The sequence below is a fragment of the Salvelinus alpinus genome, chromosome 7 (genome assembly GCF_045679555.1).
Source record: "Salvelinus alpinus chromosome 7, SLU_Salpinus.1, whole genome shotgun sequence".
Lineage (NCBI taxonomy): Eukaryota > Metazoa > Chordata > Actinopteri > Salmoniformes > Salmonidae > Salvelinus > Salvelinus alpinus.
The window spans coordinates 72,208,175-72,223,529 of NC_092092.1; the positions used below are offsets into that span (position 1 = coordinate 72,208,175).

The window sequence follows — 15,355 nt, forward strand, 5'->3', positions numbered from 1 at the left end:
AGTTACAGAACCCCCACTCTATCTGTCAGTTACAGAACCCCCACTCTATCTGTCGGTTACAGAACCCCCACTCTATATGTCAGTTACAGAACCCCCACTCTATATGTCAGTAACATAACCCCCACTCTGTCAGTTACAGAACCCCCACTCTATCTGTCAGTAACAGAACCCCCACTCTATATGTCAGTAACAGAACACCCACTCTGTCAGTTACAGGACCCCCACTCTATATGTCAGTTACAGAACCCCCACTCTATATGTCAGTAACAGAATCCCCATTCTATCTGTCAGTTACATAAATCCCACTCTATATGTCAGTTACAGAACCCCCACTCTATATGTCAGTTTCAGAACCCCCACGCTATCTGTCAGTTACAGATATCCCACTCTATATGTCAGTTACAGAACCCCCACTCTATCTGTCAGTTACAGAACCCCCACTCTATATGTCAGTTACAGAACCCCCACTCCATATGTCAGTAACAGAACACCCACTCTATATGTCAGTTACAGAACCCCCACTCTATCTGTCAGTTACAGAATCCCCACTCTATCTGTCAGTAACATAACCCCCACTCTGTCAGTTACAGAACCCCCACTCTATCTGTCAGTAACAGAACCCCCACTCTATATGTCAGTAACAGAACCCCCACTCTATCTGTCAGTTACAGAACCCCCACTCTATCTGTCAGTTACAGAACCCCCACTCTATCTGTCAGTTACAGAACCCCCACTCTATCTGTCAGTTACATAAACCCCACTCTATATGTCAGTTACAGAACCCCCACTCTATCTGTCAGTTACAGAACCCCACTCTATATGTCAGTTACATAACCCCCACTCTAACTCTCAGTTACAGAACCCCCACTCTATCTGTCAGTTACAGAACCCCCACGCTATCTGTCAGTTACAGATATCCCACTCTATATGTCAGTTACAGAACCCCCACTGTAACTGTAAGTTACAGAACCCCCACTCTATCTGTCAGTTACAGAACCCCCACTCTATCTGTCAGTTACTGGACCCCCACTATATCTGTCAGTAACAGAATCCCCACTCTATCTGTCAGTTACATAAATCCCACTCTATATGTCAGTTACAGAACCCCCACTCTATCTGTCAGTTACAGAACCCCCACTCTATCTGTCGGTTACAGAACCCCCACTCTATATGTCAGTTACAGAACCCCCACTCTATATGTCAGTAACATAACCCCCACTCTGTCAGTTACAGAACCCCCACTCTATCTGTCAGTAACAGAACCCCCACTCTATATGTCAGTAACAGAACACCCACTCTGTCAGTTACAGGACCCCCACTCTATATGTCAGTTACAGAACCCCCACTCTATATGTCAGTAACAGAATCCCCATTCTATCTGTCAGTTACATAAATCCCACTCTATATGTCAGTTACAGAACCCCCACTCTATATGTCAGTTTCAGAACCCCCACTCTAACTGTCAGTTACAGAATCCCCACTCTATATGTCAGTTACAGAACCCCCACTCTAACTGTCAGTTACAGAATCCCCACTCTATATGTCAGTTACATAACCCCCACTCTATCTGTCAGTTACAGAACCCCCACTCTATCTGTCAGTTACATAAACCCCACTCTATATGTCAGTTACAGAACCCCCACTCTATCTGTCAGTTACAGAACCCCACTCTATATGTCAGTAACATAACCCCCACTCTGTCAGTTACAGAACCCCCACTCTATATGTCAGTTACAGAACCCCCACTCTATATGTCAGTAACATAACCCCCACTCTGTCAGTTACAGAACCCCCACTCTATCTGTCAGTAACAGAACCCCCACTTTATATGTCAGTAACAGAACACCCACTCTGTCAGTTACAGAACCCCCACTCTATCTGTCAGTTACAGAACCCCCACTCTATCTGTCAGTTACATAAACCCCACTCTATATGTCAGTTACAGTACCCCCACTCTATCTGTCAGTTACAGAAACCCCACTCTATATGTCCGTTACAGAACCCCCACTCTAACTGTCAGTTACAGAAACCCCACTCTATATGTCAATTACAGAACCCCCACTCTATCTGTCAGTTACAGAACCCCCACTCTATTCGTCTGTAGCCTCAGACGTATACACGGAGCAGTACATACAGTTGGGCAAAAAAGTATTTAGTCAGCCACCAATTGTGCAAGTTTCCCACTTAAAAAGATGAGAGAGGCCTGTAATTTTCATCATAGGTACACTTCAACTATGACAGACAGAATGATTGTAGGATTTTTAATGAATTTATTTGCAAATTATGGTGGAAAATAAGTATTTGGTCAATAACAAAAGTTTATCTCAATACTTTGTTATATACCCTTTGTTGGCAATGACAGAGGTCAAATGTTTTCTGTAAGTCTTCACAAGGTTTTCACACACTGTTGCTGGTATTTTGGCCCATTCCTCCATGCAGATCTCCTCTAGAGCGGTGATGTTTTGGGGCTGTTGCTGGGCAACACGGACTTTCAACTCCCTCCAAAGATTTTCTATGGAGTTGAGATCTGGAGACTGGCTAGGCCACTCCAGGACCTTGAAATGCTTCTTACGAAGCCACTCCTTCATTGCCCGGGCGGTGTGTTTGGGATCATTGTCATGCTGAAAGACCCAGCCACGTTTCATCTTCCATGCCCTTGCTGATGGTAGGCTTTGTTACTTTGGTCCCAGCTCTCTGCAGGTCATTCACTAGGTCCCCCCGTGTGGTTCTGGGATTTTTGCTCACTGTTCTTGTGATCATTTTGACCCCACGGGGTGAGATCTTGCGTGGAGCCCCAGATCGAGGGAGATTATCAGTGGTCTTGTATGTCTTCCATTTTCTAATAATTGCTCCCACAGTTGATTTCTTCAAACCAAGCTGCTTACCTATTGCAGATTCAGTCTTCCCAGCCTGGTGCAGGTCTACAATTTTGTTTCTGGTGTCCTTTGACAGCTCTTTGGTCTTGGCCATAGTGGAGTTTGGAGTGTGACTGTTTGAGGTTGTGGACAGGTGTCTTTTATACTGATAACAAGTTCAAACAGGTGCCATTAATACAGGTAACGAGTGGAGGACAGAGGAGCCTCTTAAAGAAGAAGTTACAGGTCTGTGAAAGCCAGAAATCTTGCTTGTTTGTAGGTGACCAAATACTTATTTTCCACCATAATTTGCAAATAAATTCATTAAAAATCCTACAATGTGATTTTCTGGATTTTATTTTCTCATTTTGTCTGTCATAGTTGAAGTGTACCTATGATGAAAATTACAGGCCTCTCTCATCTTTTTAAGTGGGAGAACTTGCACAATTGGTGGCTGACTAAATACTTTTTTGCCCCACTGTATCTATGAATCAAACAATTATCAGTTTATCTGTCCCTATCGAATTAACAACTTCACAAATAGATTCAATCATAGAACTCTATAGCTGTATAGATTTCCTTTTTAGTCATTTAGCAGATGCTCTTATCCAAAGCGACTTACAGTAGTGACTGCATACATTTTATACCAGTCCCCCGTGGGAATCGAACCCACAACCCTGGCGAAACCACAACCAACTGAGCCACACGGAACCATCCCGTCTACACTACAATTTCTATTCTCCTCTCTTCTCCTCGCCTCACCTAAAATCGCTTACCCTCTCCTCTCCCCCCCACTTCCTTTCCTCCCCACTCTCTCTCCTCCCCACTATCTCTCCTCTCCTCCCCACTCTCTCTCCTCTCCTCCCCACCCCTTCTCCTCTCCAATCCCTCTCCTCTCTGCCCCTCTTTTCTCCAATCCCTCTCCTCTTCTCCTCAATCTCTCCTCTCCTCCCCACTCTCTCTCCTCTTCTCCCCACTCCCACTCCTCTACAATCCCTCTCCTCTTCTCCCCACTCTCTCCTCTCCTCCACACTATCTCTCCTCCCCACTCCCTCTCCTCTCCTCCCCAGTCCCTCTCCTCTCCTCCCCAGTCCCTCTCCTCTCCTCCCCACTCCCTCTCCTCCCCACTCCCTCTACTCTCCTCCCCAATCCATCTCCTCTCCTCCGCTACCTAAGTTCTTGTAGCTATTTGGCGTCGCAGCTAGCCTAGCTGCTAGCTAGCTGCATATCAAGCTAGCGGGGTTTTCTTGAACGCAGCCCGCAACGCGGTTAGCCATTGTGGCTAGAACCGCGGATTGTCCCGGGTTTGTGGCTGTCCCTGCTGTTTGTTGTTTTCAATTTTCCCCGTGACCTGTCCTGTCTGGAACTGTGAGGAGTAACAGCCTAACATACGTTGCTAGCTACCATGACAAAGACCAAAGACTGCGGGAGTAACGCTGAGGACAGTGGTGTCTCTCTATCACATGTGAAGGATATTTTAAAAGAACAAAAAGAGACCTACAAGCAGTTGTTACAACTGCTTCAAGTGTTTTGTCCAAATACTTGTGGATTCTACTAATAAAAGAATGGACGACCTGACCAGAGAGGTCCAGGACCAGAAGAACAGTTTGCAACTCAATGAGTTGAAACAGGAGAACGGCAAGATGACAGCAGTCTGTAAGTCATTGAGAGGACATCAGTTCTGTGTGTGAATCCATGATAACAATGACAGATAAATCAGACTCGAGGGACAATCAAGACGGAACAACATGGTTGTGGGACCTGAGACCTGGACGGAGTCGAAGATGAATTGAATTGAAGATGGACCACAGGAAGTTTGAGGTGGAGCGCTCCCACAGGACTGGGAAACCCACCACCGGCCCAGGTGATAGGCCCAGGCTGATAGTGGTCAAGTTCCTGAGGTTCAAGGACAAAGTAGCTGTTCTGGAAAGAGCCAAGAACTTAAGAGAAACGTATATCTTCCTCAACGAGGACTATCCTGAAGCTGTGCGCCAGAAGAGGAAAAAATGTATCCCAGCCATGAAGCTGCCAGAGCGCGTGGGGACATTGCTTGCATCCGCTATGACAGGCTCATTGTCCACCCTCCCACCCAGAAGCCTAGAAGGGATGAGAGAGCCAAGCCTATAGGCTCGTAGCTTCAACCCCGCAGCACACACACACACACACACACACCAATTGATTAATGGACTGCTGAATGTAGATTTATTTTATCTTGCTTTATTTGCTCTTTTCAGTATTATGTCTATCTCTGTTAAGCTACCCAGGAAAGGGCTGAAATTAGCCCATATTAATATATGTAGCCTTAGAAATAAGGTTCATGAAACCAATAACTTGCTAACATCAGATAACGTTCATATATTATCATTCATATATTATCCATGAGACTCACTTAGATAATTAATTTGATGATACATCAGTTGCAGTACAAGGATATAAAATCTATAGAAGAGACATAAACGCTTATGGGGGAGGTGTTGCTGTATATTTTCAGAGCCATATCCCTGTTATGCTTAGAGAAGATCTTATGTCAAGTGTTATTGAAGTGTTGTGGTTGCAGGTTCACTTGGCACATCTAAAGCCTTTTCTTTTGGGGTGTTGCTATAGGCCACCAAGTGCTAACAGTCAGTATCTAAATAATATGTATGAAATGCTTGATAGTGTATGTGATGTAAACAGAGAGGTCTACTTTCTTGGGGACCTGAATATTGACTGGTTTTCATCTAGCTGTCCGCTCAAGAGGGAGCTTCTTACTGTAACCAGTGCCTGTAATTGGGTTCAGGTTATTAATCAACCTACCAGGGTGTTTACAAACACTACAGGGACAAGATCATCCACATGTACAATCACATTTGTACTAATACTGTATAACTCTGTTCTAAAGCTGTATCCGTACCCATTGGATGCAGTGATCACAATATAGTGGCTATATCCAGGAAAGCCAAAGTTCCAACAGCTGAGCCTAAAATAATGTTTAAGAGATCATACAAAATATTTTGCTGTGACTGTCACGTTCCTGACCTGTTTTCTCTTGTTTTTGTATGTGTTTAGTTGGTCAGGGCGTGAGTTGGGGTGGGCATTCTATGTTTTGTGTTTCTATGTTGGGTGCAATGTGTTGCCTGATATGGTTCTCAATTAGGGGGCAGGTGTTTTACGTTTCCTCTGATTGAGAACCATATTTAGGTAGGCTGTTCACACTGTTTGTTTGTGGGTGGTTGTCTCCTGTGTCCGTATTATGTTACCACACGGGACTGTTTCGTTTTGTCGTTTGTGTATGTAGTCTGTTCCTGTTCGTGCGTTCTTCGTATATTGTAAGTTCTCAAGTCCAGGTCTGTCTACATCGTTTATTTGTTTTGTAGTTTGTTAAAGTGTTTTCGTGTTTCGTCTTTACTTTAATAAACATCATTATGTCCACATTCAACGCTGCATTTTGGTCCGACCCTTTCCTCCTCCTCATCCGAGGAGGAGGAATTAGACAGCCGTTACAGTGACTCTTATGTGGATGATGTTAAAGATATGTGTTGGTCTCATGTGATTAATGAGGAGCATCCAGACGCTGCACTTGATGAATTTATGAAATTGCTTCTACTAATTATTGATAAACACCTGTTAAGAAACTGACTGTTAGAACTGTTACGGCTCCATGGATTGATGAGGAATTTTAAAACTGTATGGTTGAAAGAGATGGGGCAAAAGGAGTGGCTAATAAGTCTGGCTGCATATCTGACTGGCTTACATAATGCAAATTGAGAAATTATGTGACTAAACTCAACAAAAATAATAAGAAACTTTATTATAAAGCCAAGATCAATGATATAAAGAATGATGGAAAAAAAACTTTGGAGTACTTTAAATAAAATTATGGGCAGAAAGACAAATTCAACTCCATCTTTCATTGAATCAGATGGCTTATTCATGAGAAAACCATTTGATGTTGCCAATTATTTTAATGATTATTTAATTGGCAAAGTGGGCATACTTAGGCAGGAAATGCCAACAACAAACAGTGAGCGATTGTATTCATGCATAATAAAACAAATAATGAAAGAAAAGCATTGCAGGTTTGAGTTTTGTAAAGTTAGTGTGGGAGAGGTGGACAAATTATTGTTATCGATCATGACAAACCTCCTGGCATTGACAAGTTAGATGGAAGCTACTGAGGATGGTAGCTGACTCTATAGCCACTCCTATCGGAGGAAAGTCTTTGTCCTCAGGCCTGGAGGGCCCTCAAGAAGAGAAGGGCCCTCAACATGTACTGCACTGACACAAATGACTGATGATTGGTTGAAAGAAATCGATAATAAGAAGATTGTGGGTGTCACGTTCCTGACCTTATTTCCTTTGTTTAGTCTTTGTTTAGTTGGTCAGGACGTGAGCTGGGTGGGTGTAGTCTATGTTATGTGTTTCTATGTTTAGGTTGTCATTTGGCCTGATATGGTTCTCAATCAGAGGCAGGTGTTTTACGTTGTCTCTGATTGGGAACCATATTAAGGTAGCCTGTTTTCACTGTTTGTTTGTGGGTGATTGTTCCTGTTCGTGCGTTCATGTTTTCCATGTTCTCTAGTTCAGGACTGTAGCTTCGTTGGTTTTCGTCTGTTTATTGTTTTGTTCGTCTTGAAGAAGTATTCGAATAAATATGGATACATACCACGCTGCGCTTTGGTCCTCCTCACTTTCTACCGACGGTAGCCGTTACAGTGGGAGCAGTACTGTTAGATTTCAGTGCAGCCTTTGATATTATTGATCATAACCTGTTGTTGAAAAACATATGTGCTATGGCTTTTCAACCTCTGCCATAACGTGGATTCAAAGCTATCTGTCTAATAGAACTCAAAGTGTTTTCTTTAATGGAAGCTTCTCTAATGTCAAACATGTCAAGTGTGGTGTACTGCAGGGCAGCTCTCTAGGCCCTCTACTCTTTTCTATTTTACCAATGACCTGCCACTGGCATTAAACAAAGCATGTGTGTCCATGTATGTTGAAGATTGGCCAGCTCGTGGCACTCTGCCAGACCTCTGACTCAATCCCCTCTCATTCCCCTATCCTTTATAGTAGAAGCGTCAAACAAGCTCCTGAAGACTGTTGACATCTAGTGGAAGCCTTAGGAAGTGCAACATGACCCCATTTCCACTGTATCTTGGATAGGCAAAGAGTTGAAACACTACAAACCTCAGATTTCCCACTTCCTGGTTGGATTTTTTTCTCAGGTTTTTCCCTGCCATATGAGTTCTGTTATACTCACAGACATCATTCAAACAGTTTTAGAACCTTCAGAGTGTTTTCCATCCAAATCTACTAATTGTATGCATATTCTAGCTTTTAGGACAGAGTAGCAGGCAGTTTACTCTGGGCACCTTTTTATCCAAGCTACTCAATACTGCCCCCCTGTCCCAAAGAAGTTAATGAGTTACCGTTTCCCGAACTCAAGAATATCAGAATATATCATTATCATATTAATCATCTATTAATTATTATTACCTCATATCAGTCTCATTCTGAATGTCTCATAATCCGTTAAATCTGCACGAACCCTAGTCTACATGATGACTCAGCGATACACAAATTGGCTTAGTAAATAATCACACAGAATTACATAAACACACACACAGGATAGATGTTACATTGATTATTAACATAATGGTTGGGTTAAATGCGGAAGACACATTTCAGTTAATGGTGTTCAGTTGTACAACTGACTAGGTATCCCCCTTTCCCTTTCCTAATGCAATGAAAAGTCTCTAGTGGACTAACCTGATATGACGGCTTGTTACACAGTGAAAGGGGTGGGGAAAGAACTATCATACATACAGTTGAATAACACGCTCATCATAAATATCGATATTTAGCACCCTAACAACCGCTCATTCGGATTTAGAAATGCAACACATATTTACGCATCTATGTCTTTGTTGTCTCTCTGTTGAAATCGCCCGGTCCGTCTATGGGGAGTAATTCGACAAAAATTCTCTGGTTGTTTAAGTTTCTGGTTCTGTTAGACTGGAACCTTCAGACGTTCCAATGGTCATTTGATGGGATCTCCCTCCTGTCTTTGGTCAAAGTTCTAGACTATTTTACATTACAGCTGTAGACTGTGAATGTCTTGTCTTCACCTTCACGCTGTTTAACCATTTCCACATGTAGCCACCGCTCCACGTTTTCTGGTCTAGTGGTTGATTATTCAGGGTACAGCTAAGACCACTTTCCAAACCGGTAGCAACCCGACATGTTTCGGTCTGTATTTAAATCGCAACCATTTCAACGTGTAGTTTTAAATCATTTGTGACGTCCGGCTTACCGTCCGTATACTGGTCTAATGTAAATTTCGTTAGGAGTCCTTTTATAAGCACTCTGGAAAAAGGGGTGTTCCATCCTTTTGGCATAATGTCTGTGCTCACGTGGGCATGGTTACTCAATGGGTAAAACTTTACATGAAAAGCAATTATCTCATTTAGAAGGCTAAAATCACATTTTATCTTCTCACAAACAGTTTAATATTTAATCATATAAGTTTTAGAACATTTAGATGTAACTCTGACAAATACATTGTGAAAGCTCTTAAAGTTACAATGTTTCCATTATAACGTCTTTAATGATATCACCAAACAATAAATTATGTTTCCATGTCCAACCTTTTGATGTTAAAGTTTTGGGCAGAGTCTCTCTCTACGCACAAAGGATTTTTGGCTTCTCCATATTGCAGTACAGAGAGAGAGGAAGTTTACGACCGGTCGTTAAAGTCCTAGGACCAGCCCCACTCCACCCCCCTTTTTCCTCTGTGTTGGGAGAGAGAGGGGGGGCTCTCTTTGATCCTCACCCAGAAGGGAAAGTCATGACAGTGGTTATGTGCTTAATGTTTTAACGTGAGCTAATGTAGAGCCTGCATATAATTAGGGCCATGTTTTTAATCAGTGTGTTTCTCATCTGTGGTAAATTGTAATGACTATTTAATAGGGATGTGCATATTTCCCTTTCAAGACGATTCGATACGTATATCTAGATACTTGGGCTTCCAATACAGGAACGTTTAAGTTGGAAACAATTTGGTGCGATTCGGTTTGATTAGAAAATGAAACGGTGCGAGCCAGAGATCATGAGCTGGGCCTCTCTGAGCCGGATCTTCTTTGTGTGTGTGTGTGTGTGTGTGTGTGTGTGTGTGTGTGTGTGTGTGTGTGTGTGTGTGTGTGTGTGTGTGTGTGTGTGTGTGTGTGTGTGTGTGTGTGTGTGTGTGTGTGTGTGTGTGTGTGTGTAAATTATTTATGTCTATGGTGCGTGTGTGTGTGTGTGTGTGTGTGTGTGTGTGTGTGTGTGTGTGTGTGTGTGTGTGTGTGTGTAAATTATTTATGTCTATCGTGTGTGTGTGTGTGTGTAAATTATGTATGTCTATGGTGTATGTACTGTGTGTGCCTGTGTGTGTGTGTGTGTGGGTGTGTGTGTGTGTGTGTGTGTGTGTGTGTATGTGTGTGTGTGTGTGTGTGTGTGTGTGTGTGTGTGTGTAGGCACCTGATCTGAGCCATAAGGGAGACTAGGCATCTACCACCCTGCCAATGGGGAAGGAATAACATTTTGGGATAAACGCTGAAAATAAGGTCTGAGGTTACTTATGAGATCTTATACGTTTTGTTTCATGATATAATATAAGTCCTTTATATGACCTTTATAATTTATGAAGCCGGTAGCTTACTTTTATTTTGGTAAAACACAATTTTCAACAGCGCATAGATAACAATAACCTAGCAAATTACACAGGTTGTCACTCAACTAATAAAGCCTAATATCAAGTCATTTTAGAATTTGAACAGGCCGCTTACCTCGTGTTGGTCAGCGTGAGAAGCAGGGCACAGTGCCCAGTTTGACTAGACTACTGATATTACCTGGTGTTGGTCAGAATGCAACAGGACTTGTAGATCAATGACTGTCAATACAGTTACATGCTTAGTTCCACAGTGAAGGAGAGGACGCATCAGTTGTCACAAGAGATGAGAGGAATCTTCAGAAGGTAGAAAGAACTTAACATGAGCAACAATAAATGTGAATTAGAAATTTGCAACGCTTGAATCGATGTTCTGACCGACATGCTACATTTGGATCGGTTTGGGGTCCGCGGAATAATGCAGTCATATCTTAAATATTTAAATTGGGGACTGACTCGTATTGGTTAATCTTTACAATCACTACTATTTAACAAGCTGTTATGTCTATCTGTATGCATGGGATGAGACTACAGGAATGATTCGAATGAATATTCATATTTTTAGAGTCCTGCTGTTACAATGTCTTACCCTAGTTGGTGTCTCTTCTGCCCTGGCCAAGGTCACTACATGGGTACAGTGTACTGAACACACACCACAGACGCACACACACACACACACACACACACACACACACACACACACACACACACACACACACACTAAAGTCATGTCTTCTCTGCTCTGCTCCAGATCGTTGAACAGGGGAAGAATGCTAAGAGTTACCACTACATCCTGGCCAACCTGGTAAGATCTCCATCTCTCTACTGTATCTATGTATCTCCATCTCTCTCTCTCTCCCTCCCTCTGCCTCTCTCTTTCTTTCTCTCTCTCTCTTTCTTTCGCTCTGTCTCTCATTCTATATATATATATATATCTCCATCTCTACTGTATCTATATACCTCCACCTCTCTTTCTCTTTCTCTCTCTCTATTTATATACTATCTCAATACAATTTCAAGTTAAGGGATTTATTGGCATGGGAAACATATGTTAACATTGCCAAAACAAGGGAAATAGATAATAAACAAAAGTTAAATAAACAATAACAAATGTTTTACAGTAAACATTGCACTCACAGATGTTCCAAAATAATAAAGACATTTCAAATGTTCTATTATGTCAATATACAGTGTTGTAACAATGTGCAAATAGTTCAAGTTCAAAAGGGAAAATAAATAAACATAAATATGGGTTGTATTTACAGTGGTGTTTGTTCTTCACTGGATGCCCTTTTCTTGTGGCAACAGGTCACACATCTTGCTGCTGTGGGAAAATATGTGTCTCTAATATGGTCATACATTTGGCAGGAGGCTGGAGTGCAGCTCAGTTTCCATCTCATTTTGTGGGCAGTGAGCACATAGCCTGTCTTCTCTTGAGAGCCATGTCTGCCTACGCGGCCTTTCTCAATAGCAAGGCTATGCTCACTGAGTCTGTACATAGTCAAAGATTTCCTTAAGTTTGGGTCAGTCACAGTGGTCAGGTATTCTGCCACTGTGTACTCTCTGTTTAGGGCCAAATAGAATTCTAGTTTGCGCTGTTTTTTTGTTAATTATTTCCAATGTGTCAAGTAATTATATTTTTGTTTTCTCATGATTTGGTTGGGTCTAATTGTGTTGCTCTCCTGGGGCTGTGTGGGGTCTGTTTGTGTTTGTGAACAGAGCCCCAGGACCAGCTTGCCTAGGGGACTCTTCTCCAGGTTTGTCTCTGTAGGTGATGGCTTTGTTATGGAAGGTTTGGGAATCGCTTCTTTTTAGGTGGTTGTAGAATTTTAACGTCTCTTTTCAGGATTTTGATAATTAGCGGGTTTCGGCCTAATTCTGCTCTGCATGCATTATTTGGTGTTTTACATTGTACACAGGATATTATTGCAGAATTCTGCATGCAGAGTCTCAATTTGGTGTTTGTCTCATTTTGTGAATTCTTGGTTGGTGAGCAGACTCCAGACCTCACAACCGTAAAGGGCAATGTGTTCTATAACTGATTAAAGTATTTTTAGCCAGATCCTAATTGGTATGTCAAATGTTATGTTCTTTTTGATGGCATTGAAGGCCCTTCTTGCCTTGTCTCTCAGCTCGTTCACAGCTGAGCTTTTCCTGTGGCCGAGGTATATCTAGTTATTTGTGTGCGACTCTCTCTGTCTCTCTCTGTCTGTTTCTCTGTCTCTCTCTGTCTCTTTGTCTCTATTTCTATCTCTGCTTTATCTCTCTATGTAGATTCTACAGATGTTGTCCTGTGTAATATGTGTGGTACATCCCAATGTGTTGATAGTACAATAAGACATACAACATGGTATCCACTCTGCCCCAAGTGGGTGGAAACGTGATGAATAAGACAAGTATGACTCTTCATATTCAGAATGGTTCAGTGAGGTCTTCCTCTGACATGTCATTAACATTCTATCCAAAGAAAACGATTCCGGAACCTAACACATTGATAATAAGCACGGAGCTCTGTTGACTGAGCGGTGACACTTCTCACAGTAACTTTTTGAAGATTTGACAAGATTATAAATGAGCTGAATTCAATTTAAAAGGCTTTGAAAATGAAAAGCTCAGTGCTCCGTTGACATTTAACAGAGATACGCTTTTTTTATGGAGAAATCGTAGAAAATAACAGGAATTCACATTAACATGAAAAGTGTATCCTAAAATATGAAAATATTACATGTCATGTCTCAAAATTGATATCTATCTTACCCTCTACACACTCTCTGAATAGACATCTCTGTAGTCTACCGAGTCAGACCATTCATACTGCCACTAATAACCTGCTGCTGGTAGAGCCTTCTGCAAAGAGGAATGCAAACCCCTGCCTTGATTGACTGACTGTGACTGTGACTGTGTTGAAATGCTGCAGAGCACACACACACACACTCTCTCAGCCGCCAGCCACTGAGAGACAGACAGACAGTAGAGGGTCAGTGAGTAAATGTGTGCAGGGTAATGTGCATTAGCTGTGTTTGTCTGCTATGGTCATCCCAGGGCACCGCTCATACAACCTCCCCATGGACACTAAATACAGCAGAACATTGGTGTCAACAGAAAGCATGGGCTGTGTCCCAAATGGCACCATATCCCTTTTATACTGCACTACATTTCCCTTTATAGCGCATTATATAGGGAATAGGGTGCCATTTGGGACACCGAAATGGTAACAACAACAATAATATGCTGGCTCACTGCTGGGACTTTATGATTCTCTCAATATCCCTCTCATCTGGTCAGTTTGTTAGATTGAAGTGTAAATGATAAAGCTATAAAGTCTAGTACGCAAACTGCCTGCGTTCTCCATAATGGCTCTATTAAAATTACTTTTCTGTGTCCTACCTTAGTTCAGCGTCATATTTACGTGTGTGTGTGTGTGTGTGTGTGTGTGTGTGTGTGTGTGTGTGTGTGTGTGTGTGTGTGTGTGTGTGTGTGTGTGTGTGTGTGTGTGTGTGTGTGTGTGTGTGTGTGTGTGTGTGCGTGCGTGCGTGCGTGCGTGCGTGCGTGCGTGCGTGCGTGCGCAGTGCATCTATGAGATGCAAACAAGCATATTTTTACGCTACTGCTACTCTCTGTTCATCATATATGCATAGTCACTTTAACCATACCTACATGTACATACTACCTCAATCAGCCTGACTAACCGGTGTCTGTATGTAGTGTCACTACTGCTACTCTCTGTTCATCATATATGCATAGTCACTTTAACCATACCTACATGTACATACTACCTCAATCAGCCTGACTAACCAGTGTCTGTATGTAGCCTCGCTACTGCTACTCTCTGTTCATCATATATGCATAGTCACTTTAACCATACCTACATGTACATACTACCTCAATCAGCCTGACTAACCAGTGTCTGTATGTAGCCTCGCTACTGCTACTCTCTGTTCATCATATATGCATAGTCACTTTAACCATATCTACATGTACATACTACCTCAATCAGCCTGACTAACCGGTTTCTGTATCTAAGCCTCGCTACTTTTATAGCCTCTCTACTGTATATAGTCTGTCTTTTTACTGTTGTTTTATTTCTTTACTTACCTATTGTTCACCTAATACCTTTTTTGCACTATTGGTTAGAGCCTGTAAGTAATCATTTCACTCTATTCGGCGCACGTGACAAATAAACTTTGATTTGAATGTGTGTGCCTGTCTCTGTGTGTGTATGTCTCCATCTCTTAGTCTTTCTGTGTGTGTCTAGGAGGTCTATATCAAATGGTTCCACTCCGTGTCTGTGAGGAGTTGTTTCTATAGTAACCTGCTCAGTTCAGTGCACTGCATTAGCTAACACATGGAGCAGAAAAATACACACTTCTCTTCTCTCTCCTTCACTCTCCCCTCTGAACATTAAACTGAGACATATGGACACCTGGTTGTACTGGTACTTCAGGGAGAAGGAGGAGAGGAGAGAGGACAGAGGAGGAAAAGGGAGAGGAGAGGGAGAAGGGATGTGAGGAGGGTGGAGAGGAGTGGGGGGTGGGGAATGGAGGGAGCAGGCCCATTAGGCATAAGAAGGAGAGAAGAGATGTGAGAAGGGGAGAAGAGAGGAGTGGGGGGAAGGGAGAGGAGGGAGCAGGCCCATTAGGCATAAGAAGGAGAGAAGGGATGTGAGGAGTGGAGAGGAGTGGGGGGTAGGGAGTGGAGGGAGCAGGCCCATTAGGCATAAGAAGGAGAGAAGGGATGTGAGGAGGGGAGGGGAGAGGAGAGGAGTGGGGGGAAAGGGAGTGGAGGGAGCAGGCCCATTAGGCATAAGAAGGAG

General features: G+C 42.6%; 1 protein-coding gene across 3 annotated transcripts in view; it reads left to right on the forward strand.

Moving 5' to 3' along the window:
• LOC139581629 (glutamate receptor 1-like) overlaps positions 1-15,355 on the forward strand; it is a 231,968-nt gene that overhangs the window by 82,381 nt on the left and 134,232 nt on the right. For all 3 annotated transcript variants that reach the window (XM_071411588.1, XM_071411590.1, XM_071411589.1), the window contains exon 5: positions 11,294-11,347. In XM_071411588.1, coding sequence (XP_071267689.1) covers positions 11,294-11,347 — 54 coding nt within the window. The remainder of the gene's footprint in view (positions 1-11,293; positions 11,348-15,355) is intronic.